The sequence below is a fragment of the Lynx rufus genome, unplaced genomic scaffold, assembly GCF_022079265.1.
Source record: "Lynx rufus isolate CCGP_SWC_20201006 ecotype Redwood Valley unplaced genomic scaffold, mLynRuf1.p SCAF_18, whole genome shotgun sequence".
NCBI lineage: Eukaryota > Metazoa > Chordata > Mammalia > Carnivora > Felidae > Lynx > Lynx rufus.
Window position 1 is genome coordinate 40432134 of NW_025814832.1, and position 14599 is coordinate 40446732.

Here is a 14599-nt window from a genome sequence, read left to right on the forward strand (position 1 = left end):
GAGGGGTGGAGAACCTGTGGGGGTGGGGGGAGGGGGGATGGATTCACCCGCCCCCTCCCCACCTCTCCCTCCCAGCCCCAGGGAATGTTTCGTTCGCTAAATGAAGTCAATGTGGCCCAGATGTTGGGCAGCTGCCTCTGGAAGCAGTTCCTGTGCTGAACTGTACGGAGGCAAAGTAGTGTGTTGGGCTGGCCCCCGCAGCTCTGGCAGTCCTCCTGTCTAAGGATAAACACAGCCTCCCAGCTCCCACTCTCTCTCCCCACACCCCCACCAGCCTGCCAGGGAGGTTGCCTTTTTAGGAAACTCAGCAGATCAGGAAGAGAAGCAAAGGGACGAGGAGGCTGGGTTAGAGCAGTCAGAAAACTGCAGAGGGCAGAGAGGTGCTGTGGTGACAGAGAGGGCGCCTCAGGTAGTGGGGAAGCAGCCAGGCCAGGAGTTCAGGTAAACACCTGCCGGGGGCCAGGCCAATGACTCAGTCTCGGTCTGTAATCACTGGAATCCCTCCAGCCACACTCACCCCCCAGCTCTCACCAGCTCCAAATTCCCGTCCCAGCCACAAACATAGCCATTCCCTCAGACACACTCATTCCCTAGGGCCCCAGACACAACAAACCCTCTGCCTAGACACAGCTAACCCTTTCCTGTCACCCTTGTATCCTCACCAAATGGGCCCAGCGCCTTCCCTCATTGACACCTAAGCGAGGGAAGGAAGGAGGAAAATAAGAGAGAGAGGAGCAGGTAAAGCTGCGGGGGTCCAGACATCACAGAGGAAAAGGGAAGAGAAAAGATCTTCTGACTGAACGTCCCCCACCGCTGTCACGTTAAGTGTAAGATTCTTCTTTTACCGGTCTTTTAAAAACTCTAGGATGTTTTTATGCCAGCATCCCCTCTATACCAATAACCCTCTGCTGCCTCTCTTTTTGATACCCTGCTTTCCCGGGGTGTTCCACCCCAACAAAAAAGCAATCAAAGTGTGGCAAAGGGAGACAATGGCTACAGTGACGCCAGGAGCCTGACCACATTGGCTCGTGCTGGGGGCCACACCGCAGAGTCTGGACGGCGTTCCCGGCAACAACCCCATGACAGCTCACGTTGACATCTACCAATTTGAAGGCTTCCTTCTAGTTCTGCTCAGAAGGGACACGGGGCTTGTGTACTTAGCAGGGAGGAGATAACCCTATGGGTCCATTCCTGCACAAAAGCAGCGAAGCCTGGGTTAAGAAGGAAGGTCAGATGTCCTCTCCTTACCTCATCTGAGCACCAGGCACACACAGGACTCACAGCCAGACACTCCTGGCAGGAGTGGATGCCTCGTGTGGTACAGATGTTGGACACTGCAAAGGAGACAAAGGCGTTAGCAACCGACTTGGCCTGACAGGGTAACTGGCCTGCCCCATCCTTCCCAACTTCCCCAGATGCTCAGATGTATAGCTCTCAGATGCACACAGCAGGTCTGACCATACCATAGACATTCACCAAACACAGGCTGTTTGGTAAGGAGGAAAGAGAACGAGAAAGGTCAGGAGAAACTCATCGCCACCCTCACTGAAGAGGCCCCAGTGATGACAAGCTTTGGAGCAAGATGGACCCACAGTGTCAGATCATAACAGATGGAAAGGCTTTCATTAACAACTGGTTTGACACCCACATTGTGCACAGGAAAATCTGAGGCCCAGAGCAATGCAGTGTGCCCTCTCTCCAATTATTCGTGTGACAGATTCATAGCCACTACGTGGGGATCCCAGGCCCTGAGGCACTAACATTAACACACAGCCTAAATATGGTGGGGGGCAACGGTGGGGGTCACTGCCAGGCAGTGTTCCACTGGCCTTCCAGGACAAAGCAAATCTTCTGAAGCCCTCTCAAGACTCCCAATACATATATCAAGGTGTCAGGGTGTAGAATGGTCCAGGGAGAATGCCAGAAATGTCAGAAAAGGCTGAGTGAGACAAGCTGGAAGAGCAGGAATTGGAGTTGGAAGGCCTGTATTTGAATTCTTTTTTAATTTTTAAGTTTTCATATTCAGGGGCACCTGGGTGGCTCAGTCGGCTGAGCATCTGACTTCAGCTCAGGTCGTGATCTCCCACTCCGTGGGTTCGAGCCCTGCATCAGGCTCTGTGCTGACAGCTCAGAGCCTGGAGCCTGCTTTGGATTCTGTGTCTCCCTCTCTCTCCGCCCCTCCCGCGCTTGTGCTCTGTCTCTCTCACTCTCCTTCAAAATAAATAAATAAATAAATAAATAAATAAATAAACATATAAAAAAAGTTTTTATGTATTTATCTTGAAAGAGAGAGAGAGACAGACAGCAGGGGAGGGGCAAAGAGAAAGGGAGAGAGAGAATCCCAAGCAGGGAGAGCCCGATGTCAGAGCTGTCAGAGCAGAGCCCGATGTGGGGCTTGAATCCATGAACCACGAGATCATGACCTGAGCCGAAATCAAGAGTCGGACACTTAACCGACTGAGCAACCCAGGCACCCCTGTATTTGAATTTCTGAATGCTCCTTTTACTAGCTGTACCAGGACTAACTGAGCTGCTCAGTTAACCTTTATGAAATGGTAACACCCACCTCACAGGATTTGTGCAAAGAATTTAGGGAGGTGAAGGAGAAGTACTGGGCATGTGACAAAATGCCATTTGAATGTGAACAGTTTTCACATTGTCATGGGACAGAGAAAAGCCTGGGGTGTGGGGTGGGAGGGGGAAGAGCAGAGACCACCACCGAGACCGAAATAATCCAGAGAAGCCTAGCCAGGAAGCAAACCCCAGGCATTGGCTTGGGCGGAAGCTCTCATCCTCCCTGTTTCCCTAGTTCAGCCTTTCTGGGCTCAGCCAGGTAAACCTCCTCCCTTCCGCAGTGGTCCCCAGGAAGGCTTTTTCCAATGTAAGGAACATACTGAGGAAGATACATTCCTCTCCATGACCCAGGTCCTTCATCCAATTTCCTAAAGTAGTCCCTTTGCTCCCAGCTGGTAAGACCAGCAAATCTATTTTTAGGGAAATCAGACTGATCAAAAAAAAATTGTTTTCCCAGTGCCCCCAAAACTTCCTATCAAGCTGAATGTCTCAAGTCTATTTTAACATGTCTGAACTCCCTTCCAACACCTAGACAAAACATACCCAGAAAATGTGTGTATACACACACACACACACACACACACACACACACACACAGAATATTGTCAAGAAAAATTATCCATTGTTATCTGTTGTATCCAGTGTTGACAGGTAGACCCACCATACTTAGGGATTATCTGATTTTCTAGGAGTGCATACCTTTGTTTGGCTTCTATTGATTAGGACATTTTAGAACTCTATAAAAGTAGAGGTTAACTTGTAGAAAACCAGTAACAATAGAAATGATTCTTGGGGTGCCTGGATAGCTCAGTCGGTTAAGTGTCTGACTCTTGATTTCAGCTCAGGTCATGATCTCATGGTTTGTGAGTTCAAGCCCCGCACAGGGCACTGCGCTGACAGCATGGAGCCTGCTTGGGATTCTGTCTCCTTCTCTTTCTGCCCCTCCCCTGCTTGCTCTCTGTATCTTTCCCAAAATAAATAAAAATAAACAAACAAAAAGAAATGATTCTTGATAATAACAGTGCATATGATTCTTATCCAACAGCAATGCAAATGATTTCTGTCTGGTTTTATTGCCTTTAACCAATTTCGAAAATATTAGGTAATTGATTTCAGCGTTCCTTTCAACTACCAACTATAAATCTCCCTTCCCTGAATTTTCTAAAGATTGTTTTAAACTATTTTTAATTAATCTCTCCACCCAACATGGGGTTTGAACTTCTCAACCCTGAGATCAAGAGTTGCATGTCCTATGCCCTGAGCCAGCCAGGCGCCCCTCCCTTCCCTGAATTTTCTTTTGAATTAAACTGACTCCCTCATTAATTAAGCTGAATAAAATCTTTGACACATGTTCGTGTTACACTTGTATGGTAACGTACTTTTACCTCTTTAAAAAATTACGTTTTACCGATATCCATCTCAGGGCCTCACCAGGGGGCGGAGGGAGCTAACAGAAGAGGGAAGCGTGCAATCAGTAGACTGCGGTCCTCGTTGAGTCACCACTGCTAACGTGGCCTTGGGAGAGTATGCATCTCCTCTTAGCCTGTTTCTTCACTCGTAACTCCTAACGTTACAATTGTTCATCTATCTATCTTAACAACACTGCCACCCAATAGATTTTACGTCCAGCCCCGTCCAGCCCCATCCAGTCCCGTCCAGCCCCGATCCTTGCTCACAGGAGATGCTCCATAGATATACAGTGGAGCAAATTGAAAGGCACTAGCCTGGATCAGTTATATTTTGTGTTTTTAAGCAACCGAGCTCATGTCTCCAAATTATGCATTGAGTTCCATTATAAAACATGCAAATGCATTGAAACAGTGCCTGTGACAATTTAAACTTCCACTGTTCTCCTAAAAACACCAGCATCACATGTGGAATCCTGGAAGCCCCAGACTTCCTCAGAGCTCGAGTCTAACTTTCAAAGGCTTTTCCCAAATCCACAGTTCCCCAAGTGGGGTGCCGCTACCAGCCCATGAGGAACCTCTGGGCCCCAGGCTCTGACTTGACTGACACTCTCACTGAGCGAGCGCGAGGACCGTGTCGTGGGAATCACAGCAGTGGCTCCCGGCCTGGCCCTGAGCTACCAAGGCCACCTCTGAGTTGGGGCAGCCCTCAGCCACGCATTGTCTATAATGGAAGGAAGTTAGCCAGGAGCTGCTGGCCTCAGAAGACCTCACAGTTCAGAATCCACGAGGCAACCAGGAGGCCTCCCCTTGCAAGGACTGCCTGGCCATGTCTCAGCTCACGGTGGCTCTTTCCCTGGCCAGATGTGAGCACACACACACCCCCCCCCACCTTTACTGCCTTACTGGAAGCATAGCTCAAAATGTTTTAGGTCTCTGTCTCCCTTCTCAAAGTTTCCATGGGAATCAGCATCAGGGGGGTAACTCCAGACATAAATGCCATCGATTTTCACTGGGGTTGGGGGGAAGAGGCAGGGGGAGACCTCAGGAAGAGTGAGACTAGAGAAGAGGACCATGGGAGGTATGGGCACCTCCAATTATTTTTGAAAACTCTCCCCAGGCTACCCATTTTTCCAACCATTCACTCTCCAATTAGCATGTATTTGCCTAGGAGCCCTCGACTCAATAGCCACAATAGAAAGCCTTGCCAGATGGGAAATAAATAACAGCAGGCTCCCTCCCGGTGAATGGGCAGCCCATGACCCCAGAGGATGAGACAAGCTGCTGGGATCTGTTCTTTAGGAAGTCATGCCCAGGGAGTCATAAGAGCCTGTTCCCCTTTCCTCTCTTAGTGAATCATAGGTTGATTTCATGAGAACCAGTGATTCCCCCCACAATACCCCCCACCAAGACCTACCACCAAAGGCAGGTTCCCCGGATCGCAGTGGCTAAAAGTGACTGACTCATCAGAAGTCTCTGCGCCTGGGCCACGCTGATTCAATGAGCTTCAGCTCTGAGACCACCCCTCCCTCCAGAACATGTGGAAGGAGTTTGGGCCTCTGTTTCCAGCCATTCATAAGGCCTGTGTTCTTGCTCAGCCTCAAGGGCCCAGACTCAGCCCTGCCAGAGAAGTGGCAATCTTCATCGGAACTTTGTCGCTGAAAACAATCAGCAACCCCACCACCCATTTCCTCTGATGGTTTAGCCAGAGCAAGCAAACAGGGCCCTGGTCCTCACAGGGTGGCTGCAAGGATTAAATGAAACAAGTCCCTGTCAAACTCTGAGCACAAAGGGCTGGCACACAGGAAGCACTCCCTAAAGGCTGCTGCTGCTGCTACAGTGGCTGTCGTTTTTGTCCTTGCTGTTTTCATCCTGAGTCCCAAGCTGTTTGAGGCAGGTGAATGTTTTACTTTCTTCTTACTTTTTCGCTGAAGCCACTCTTCTACACGACACTAGACACACTGCTGAGCATGCCCTGAACAGGGGGGTGGTGGGAGCACAGAGCCAGAAAGCATCAGACTACAGTAAAACGATCAGTTGTCAGATCTAACTTCTAAATGGAGCCAGGAATATTAGTGTTCGAAAATCCAGTCCAGGAGGGATGGCCAAGAGGAGAAGGCCAAGTAGAAAACAGAGAGAGGGGCGCCTGGGTGGCTCAGCCGGTGAAGCATCCAACTCTTGATTTCAGCTCAGGTCATGATCTCAACGTTCGTGAGATCGAGCCCCACGTCATGCTCTGTGCTGGTGGCTTGGAGCCTGCTTGGGATTCAATCTCTCTCTCTCTCTCTCTCTCTCTCTCTCTCTATCTCTCAAAGTAAATAAATAAGCATTAAAAAAGAAAGAAAGAAAATATAGACAAGACCGCCAAGAAGTTTGCCTGAAAAGCAGTGGAAGGAAAGGCTGTGGTTTGGCACGTCAGCCCAATTCACAAAACCAGAAGAGAGACAAAGGATGGGGAAAATGGGGGAAAAAAGAGGAACCAGGAAGGGAGTTGGAACAAGTGGAAGTCATAATGCGTCAATGAGAGCTATTTTGAGGACACACTGTCCAATGAGCCAGGATGCCAGAATGCAGGAATGGGCCACCCTAGTGAAGCCAGGGTGCTTCAGGAAAGGGCTGAGTCAAAAGGAGAGGTGTTTAGTGGGAAGGGAGGGTGATCCACACTGCGTACACTACGGACTGTCTTACTATCTGCCAGAAAGGAGGTCTGGCCTGGCTCTCCAGCCCTGCCACTGACCTTTGACTAGTCACTTCCCAATTAGGTCCACGGGGACACCGGCTGACTTGGCGGGGCCTGATCTTCCATTGCAGTCACCTGGCTGAGTGAGTCATCCAAGAACAAAACATCTCATGCTAACTGCCATATGGATCCACAAGTTTCTCTAGAGCTTTCTTAGAGCAATCTGCTAGGAAAGTCTATTTTATTTTTGTTCCTTCATTACATGTAGCAGCAGCTCAGTAATCTAAGGAAGGGGAAGGGGAAGGGAAAAGTGAAGTTCAAGGTAACACGCACCTCTGAGCATAAAGCTCCAGGAAGCATCACCCAAAATGGCAGGAAATCCAAATTTCCACATTTCACCATATCTAAGACTATGGATGTAGGATGTACCATAATTTCAGAGATTTAAAAAAGTGCATCACAGTTCGTTAAATATGGCATGTGACATCAGAAGGCATTTGTGTATAATTTGCCTCTACCAATATTAAAATGTGTTATGGGTTGAATTCTGTGCCCCCAGAAAAATATGCTGACGTCCTAACCCCCAGTGCCTACCACTGTGACCTTATTTGGAAACAAGATCTTTGCAGATATAACCAAGATAAGGTCCTTAGGGGAGGTCTAACCCAGCCTGACTGATGTCCTTACAGGGGGAAGACACCATGTGAAGACAAACATACAGAGAAAATGCCATGTGATGACAGAGGCAGAGATCGGAGTGATCCAACTGGAAGCGAAGGAATGCCAGAGTACCAGCCACCAGGAGACAGGAAGCAGCAGGGAAGGATTCTATCCAGAGTCTCTGAGAAAGCAGGGTCCTGCTGATACCTTGCCTCCAGTTTTCTAGGCTCCAGGGAGACTAGAATAAAGTTCATTGCGTTAAGCCCCACAGTTGTAGCACCCCTAAGAAGATCATACAAAAAGGTTTTGCATTTCTATAGCATATATGACACGATTTTGAGAAACACTGCCCTTAAATACTTTACGTGATTGAGAAAAAAAAAAAGCCATTCTGGAATGAAAATGTTGCTATGGTTAATCCATCTATAGATAATAGGAACATGGCCACTTCAGCTTTATACTTTTATATTAATATACATCAGTGGTGTTGGTGTTCATTCATTCATTTACTCAACAACTATTCATGAAGCACCTACCTGTGCCTGGCGCTCTCCTAGGCACTGGAGACATATTGTGGAACGAAACAAGCCCCCTAGTCTTGTGGAGCTCAAATTTTAGTGCAAAAACAAAAACAAAAACTTACAACAAAAATGGACAATTTCAACCAGTGGCAAATGCTTTAAAAAAAAGGGGGGGAGAATAAAAGAATAACATCAATGAGGGGAAGAAGTCTCTTCTAGAGAACATAGTCAAGAAAGGCTTCTCTGGACCTGAATAGACATTTTTCCAGAGACCTACAGATGGCCAACAGACACATGAAAAGATGCTCAACATCACTCATTATCAAGGAAATGCAAATCAAAACTACAATAAGATATCACCTCACACCTGTCAGAATGGCTAAAATCAAAAAGACAAGAAATAACACGTGTTGATGAGGATGTGGAGAAAAAGGAACCCTCATGCACTGTTGGTAGGAATGTAAGTTGGTGCAGCCACTATGGAAAACAGTAGGGAGGTTCCTCAAAAATTAAGAACAGAAACATCATATGATCCAATAATTCCACTACTGGGTATTTACCCAAAGAAAAAAAAAACACTAATTCAAAAGGATACAGGCACCCCTATGTTTACTGAAGCATTATCTACAATACCCAACTTTGGAAGCAACTTAAGTGTCCATCAATAGATAAGTGGATAAAGATGTAATACACACACACACACACACACACACACACACACACACACTAGAATATTGCACAGCCATAAAAAAGGATGAGATCTTGCCATTGGTGATAACATGGATGGACCCAGAGGGTATTATGCTAAGTGAAATAAGTCAGACTGAGAAAGACAAATACTATATGATTCATTTATATGTGGAATCTTGAAAACAAATTAATGAACGAACAAAAAGCAGAATCAGACCTATAAATACAGAGAACAATGTTTGCCAGAGGGAAAAGGGGATAAGTGGATGGGCAAAATGGGTGAAGGGGACTGGGAGATAGAGGCTTCCAGCTTTGAGATGAGTAAGTCATAGGAATAGGGAATACAGTCGATGGTATTACAATGGCATCACATGGGGACAATTGGAGGCTACACTCGTGAATGTAGCATAATGTACAGAGATGCTGAATCACTACGTTGCACACCTGAAACTAATGTAACATGTATGTCAACTGTACTCAAATAAAAAAAACAATTAAGAAAAGGGGGAAAAAAGAAAAAAGAAAGGCCTCTCTGAGTTGACATTTCAAAATGATATGAGTGGGTCATGAGAAGATCTAGGGGACAAGCATTCCAGAAAGAATCCACAAGTGCGAGATGGACTTCAGCCTGTTAAAGAAGTAGCAGGAAGAGAGAGGGAGGAGGAAAGAGGCAGACAAGTGGCTGGAGAAGCAGTCAGGGACCAAAACGCTAGAAAACTACAACCATGGTAAGGAGTATGGCTTTCATTCTCCATATGATGGAAAGCGACTAGAGGAATTTGAGCAAACGTGAGTAGAGAAAAGGTCCTCCTGGCCACTGAAAGGAAGGCAGACCTAAGGGGAACAAGATGAAAAGAAACCAGTTAGGAAGCTATTACAATAATTCAGGCAACAGACGGCAGGGATTTGGATTGGGATAGTAACGGTGTTAACAGTGTGGTCAGACCCTAGACATGTTCCAAGGACTTACTGCCGGATGACATGTGGGGCACGGTAGAAAGACAGGTTTGCTCCCTAGCAAGTGGACCTGCTTGGACAAAGTTCGAATGTTTTCACCACCGGCCATACCCTTTCACTGACTCTTCAGCCAGTAGGCCCTGCCCTTGTAAGCAAAGCCAGATCATGCCTGGTTTGCATCTCCAACTGGGTTAATGAGGTAGCCGTGTGCAGAACACTGCAGAAGGCCCCTCCTCCGACCGAGTCCTACCTTCTGTATGGTTGTCATATAACATTAACACCCAGTCCCTGAGCAACACCATAGGGCAGCCGTGGTAAAATCAATGATCATTATCATTGCGTAACAGTGAACGTGGTGGGGAAAACAAGCAGAACTATAGGCAGGGGATCTCAGGTCCAAAGCCACTTCTTTGCCATTCCGCTGGCTAGGTAGCCTCCAGCAGGCCCATTCATCTCCCTGGGCTGCGACACCAGTGACTCTTGTATTCTCTACTCAAGGACTCGTAATTGCTCATTGGTATTTAAAGGGCCTAATGCAGCCACATGGGCCAAACACGGGAGACCCCAAATGGCTGCTTCCTTTCCCCATGCTCCCAAATATGGACATAGTACTTATCTCAGGTGTTGTTAGGATTAAATGAGATAATTTATGTGGAAGAACCACCTATGGTGGATGCTCAGTAAATGTTGGCTTCATTCCTCCTCACCTTCCCTCGAACTACTTCCTGAGTTAGGAATGCCATCCCCACCGCTGCCCCAGCCCTGCCCCAGGGTCAGACTCATAGGACCCTCTGCCTCTAAAAGGATATGCTGAAGAAATCACTGGCCAGGAGACAAGAGCCCCCAGGGCTAGCGCCTACCAATGCCACTAAACAAGCTGTATGACCTTGGGAGGGTCCCTTCAACGCTCAGGGTCTCCCTTTCTCCTTCTCTGTAAAGCAAACAGTGTTGGGTTAGAAGATCTTCAAGGTTCCGCCAGTCCTGGACGTCTATATTCCAGCCAGAAAGCATCACGAGTGACTCCCAGTCTAGGAGGCCTAGCCTCCCTGGGCCCAAGACCACTCACACAATGTACAAACGCCCATTTCTTCTTAACAGCTTGACAGATACTTGATTCAAATGCTGCATCTCAAGCTCTGGAAAATGTTATCAGCACAGGCCCCACCTCCCAAGTGACACACTCAGCACAGAGAAGAAGCGAGCTGGTACCAAGCTCTGTTTGAGGCCCAGCCCAGCGGTGCCCTGTTGGTGACCTCCTTGGCATGCAGCTGTCCAGTTCTGCTACTCCTCCTCTTCCTCCAGCTCACGTCTGGTGGGTACGGACAGCAGGCAATGGTCCTCACGGTCCCCACCCCCACCCCTCCCCACCCCGTCTTGGTAGGAAGGCAAATTACTCCCACCGTTTTGGAAAACAACTCAGCAAAACCTATTACAATTTAGATGTAAAACATTCATGTCCTTTGACCCAGCAGCTTTGGTTCAAGAAATTGAACCTGTAGAAACACTTGAACAAAGGTGCAGACAATGAACAAGGAGACTCCCTGCCGCTTTATTTGTAGTAGCAAATACATGGGAATGATCCCAAAGTCCGCCAGCAGGGAATCCATTAAGTAAATTCTGCTACATCCACATAACAGTATGCCTTCTGGCAAGAATTATATCTCTTAGGATAAATAATGGAAAGATATAAACTGACATAAAACATGCTTAGAGGAGCACCTGGGTGGCTCAGTCGGTTAAGCGTCTTGACTTCAGCTCATGTCATGATCTCATAGTTCACGAGTTCGAGCGCCGGGTCGGTCTCTGTGCCCACAGCTCAGAGCCTGGAGCCTGCTTCGGATTCTACGCCTCCCTCTCTCTCTGCCCCTGCACAGCTTGTACTGTCTCTCTCTCAAAACAGTTTTTAAAAATTTTTAAAAAGAAATAACAATAAGAATAAATAACTGCATATGGTGACACACATGGGGGAATAAAACTGGAGTAACTATTAACAGCGGGTATCTTGAAGGACAAGACTACAAAGGACTTGGTACTTCACATTATCCTACTTCTGCACTGCTTCAACTTTTCTTTTTTTTTTTACCAACAAGCGGAATTACTTTTATAAGCTAAAAAAAAAAAAAAATTAAAGCTAATTCTGAATGTCCTCAGTCCTGTCTCATTTTCTACACTGGCATTCACCTACATGTAGGCTCCCCAGAGCATGCCAGGCTTCCTACAAGCCGGGACATCTGCAGCATCAGCACCCGTTAGCCTCTTTGAATCTGAAATCCAGCGGGAACTCAGGAATAGACTTTGGCCCACTCCCTTCAGGAACCGCCCGGGAGAGAGCAGGGTATGGTCTGTTCTCAATATGTAGCAGTCCCAGATCGGAGACACCACGTTCCCCTCATCTCAGAGAGGTGGTCACACACACCCACCCCCCCAGCAACGCAGCTCCAGCAAAGGTTTAACCTGGAGGAGCTTATCTCGTGTAGTGGCTAAATAAAGCAAGGGTTTGAAACCACGGGTGGATCTCGACCCAGGAATCCCATTTAGCACAGAGATTTAGGTTAACTATGGGGACTTCTTAAAGTGGCTACTAAATGTGCCTTTTGCCAAACCTCTGGAGCTCTCTTCTCTCCTTGAAATTTTTCAAGCCTGTTTTTAACTGTAGACCTCCCTCTTCCCCGCCCCCCCCGCCCAAGAAATCTTTACATGGAGTTCCATGATATGAATTAAAGGAAAAGCTTCTCCAGTTGAAGGTGAGGAGGGGCAGGTGTGAACCAAAGTCTCTCCCTCCATCTCCTTCCATTTTGCAGCCCCTGAGACACCAAGAGCCCAACCAGGCTCAGGGGGAAGATGGCTTGTGCAAAGTCACCCAGCAAACAGATGAAAAAGCTTGCACAGCTGGGAATCGAATATAGGTTTCTCAGTTTCCGACCCGCAGATCTTTTCACACTGACTTTTTTTTTTTCTGCATGAAAGGAGGTGTTTTTTGTAAGTTTAAAAAAAGAAATAGCACAAGTTTAGGTAGAGGCATAGGGACACACATGAGAATTATTATATATACGTGGAGGAAAATCTGTATCGAGCACACCACCTGGGGGCACTTGGGCGGCTCAGTCGGGTAAGCGTCTGACTCTTGATTTCTGCTCAGGTCATGATCTCACACAGTTCATGAGTTCGAGCCCTGCATTGGGGCTGTGTGCTGACCCTGCAGAGCCTGCCTGAGATTCTCTCTCTCCCTCTCTCTCTCTCTCTCCCTCTCTCTGTCCCTCCCCCCAGTTGTGGTCGAGCATGCGTGCTCTATCTCAAAACAAATAAATAAACATTAAAAAAAATAGAACACACCATCTAATTAATATTGAACGTTATGGGAGAACAGAATTAAAGGGAAACTAGCCATTTTACTCTCCAATGTTTGACTTTCTTAAAATGAGCGCATATCACCTCATTCTCTCCTTGAATGTCTGAATGTCTTCACCAATTGAGCTAAGAAATGCTGGGGGGGGCGGGGCGGGGAAGGAGACTAGTCTTTTTGTGGGAATATGACTAAAAACCAGAAGGAAGACTTATTATTTTCAGATATGCTATCAAAAATTTTAATTAAATATTTTTCAAAAAATTTTTAATGTTTTTTAATTTATTTTTAAGAAAGAAAGACAAAGTGTGAATGGGGGAGGGGCAGAGAGACAGAGGGAGACACAGAATCCGAAGCAGGCTCCAGGCTGTGAGCTGTCAGCACAGAGCCCAACGCAGGACTCCAACCCACGAACCACAAGATCATGACCTGAGGTGAAGACCAACACTTAACCAATTGAGCCACTCAGGTGCCCCCCACCCCCGCAAAAACATTTTAAAAGGTAGAATAGCTCCAGGTTTACTTAACAAGGATTGTGATGTACCATATTTGGCCACAAAATACGCATTCCTTTCCAGACTAATAATAAAAGTGCTGGTTGCTGCAAAGTCCTCTCCAATATCCTGAAGAGATCACTACTTAGCACTGGGGAAATCAAATGGGTTATACATGGCTCAAAGGCATTGATCCCGTTAGAAAATTTAGAAATGGAAAGTTGCATCTGGGTTTCATTCACGTGGTCCCCTGCTTTCTTTTCTTTTTTAATTTTTTTAATGTTTTTATTTATTTTTGAGACAGAGAGTCCAAAGCAGTCTCCAGGCTCTGAGCTGTCAGCACAGAGCCTGATGCAGGGCTCAAACTCATGGACTGTAAGATCATGACCTGAGCTGAAGTCAGACGCTTAACAGACTGAGCCACCCAGGAGCCCCATCAGGGTAACCGCCTCAGCACCTGAGGAAGATGAAGTAGACCTAGATAACCCCTGGGCTTTCTGGGGTTCTCCACAACATGGATGAATCTCAGATGTGTCACGCTATGTGAAAGAAGCCAGACTTAATGGGCTATGACTTCATTTATATGACGTTCCATTAAAGGTAGGACTGTAAGGACGGGAAACAGATCAGAGGTTGCCAGGAACTAAAGGTGGGGATAGGGTATTGATGACAAAGGAGTTCAAGGGAACCTTTTGGGATGATGGAAATATTCTGTATCTTGATTATGGTGATGGATGCTTGATTAAACATGTGTCACAATTCAAAAAACCATATACCTAAAAAGGGTGGATTTTATTGCATGTAAATTACCCTTCAGTCAACCTCACTTTAAAAAGAGTGTTCCTAGGGGCGCCTGGGTGGCGCAGTCGGTTAAGCGTCCGACTTCAGCCAGGTCATGATCTCGCGGTCCGTGAGTTCGAGCCCCGTGTCGGGCTCTGGGCTGATGGCTCAGAGCCTGGAGCCTGTTTCCGATTCTGTGTCTCCCTCTCTCTCTGCCCCTCCCCCGTTCATGCTCTGTCTCTCTGTCCCAAAAAAAATAAATAAACGTTGAAAAAAAAAAAAATTAAAAAAAAAAAAAGAGTGTTCCTAGAGGGGCATCTGGGTGGCTCAGTCAGTTTAAGTGTCTGACTCTTAATATTGGCTCAGGTTACGATCCCAAGGTTATGGGATGGAGCCCCCAGCCAAGCCCCACATTGGGCTCTGTGCTGAGTGTGGAGCTTGCTTAAGATTTTCTCTCTCTCTCTCTCTCTCTCTGCCCCTTCCCTACCTCCTGC

General features: G+C 47.0%; 1 protein-coding gene across 1 annotated transcript in view; it reads right to left on the reverse strand.

Moving 5' to 3' along the window:
• Nucleotides 1-14599, reverse strand: part of ITGB3 (integrin subunit beta 3) — a 54791-nt gene that overhangs the window by 35962 nt on the left and 4230 nt on the right. Inside the window, exon 2 of the mRNA XM_047081664.1 lies at nt 1249-1334. Coding sequence (XP_046937620.1) covers nt 1249-1334 — 86 coding nt within the window. The remainder of the gene's footprint in view (nt 1-1248; nt 1335-14599) is intronic.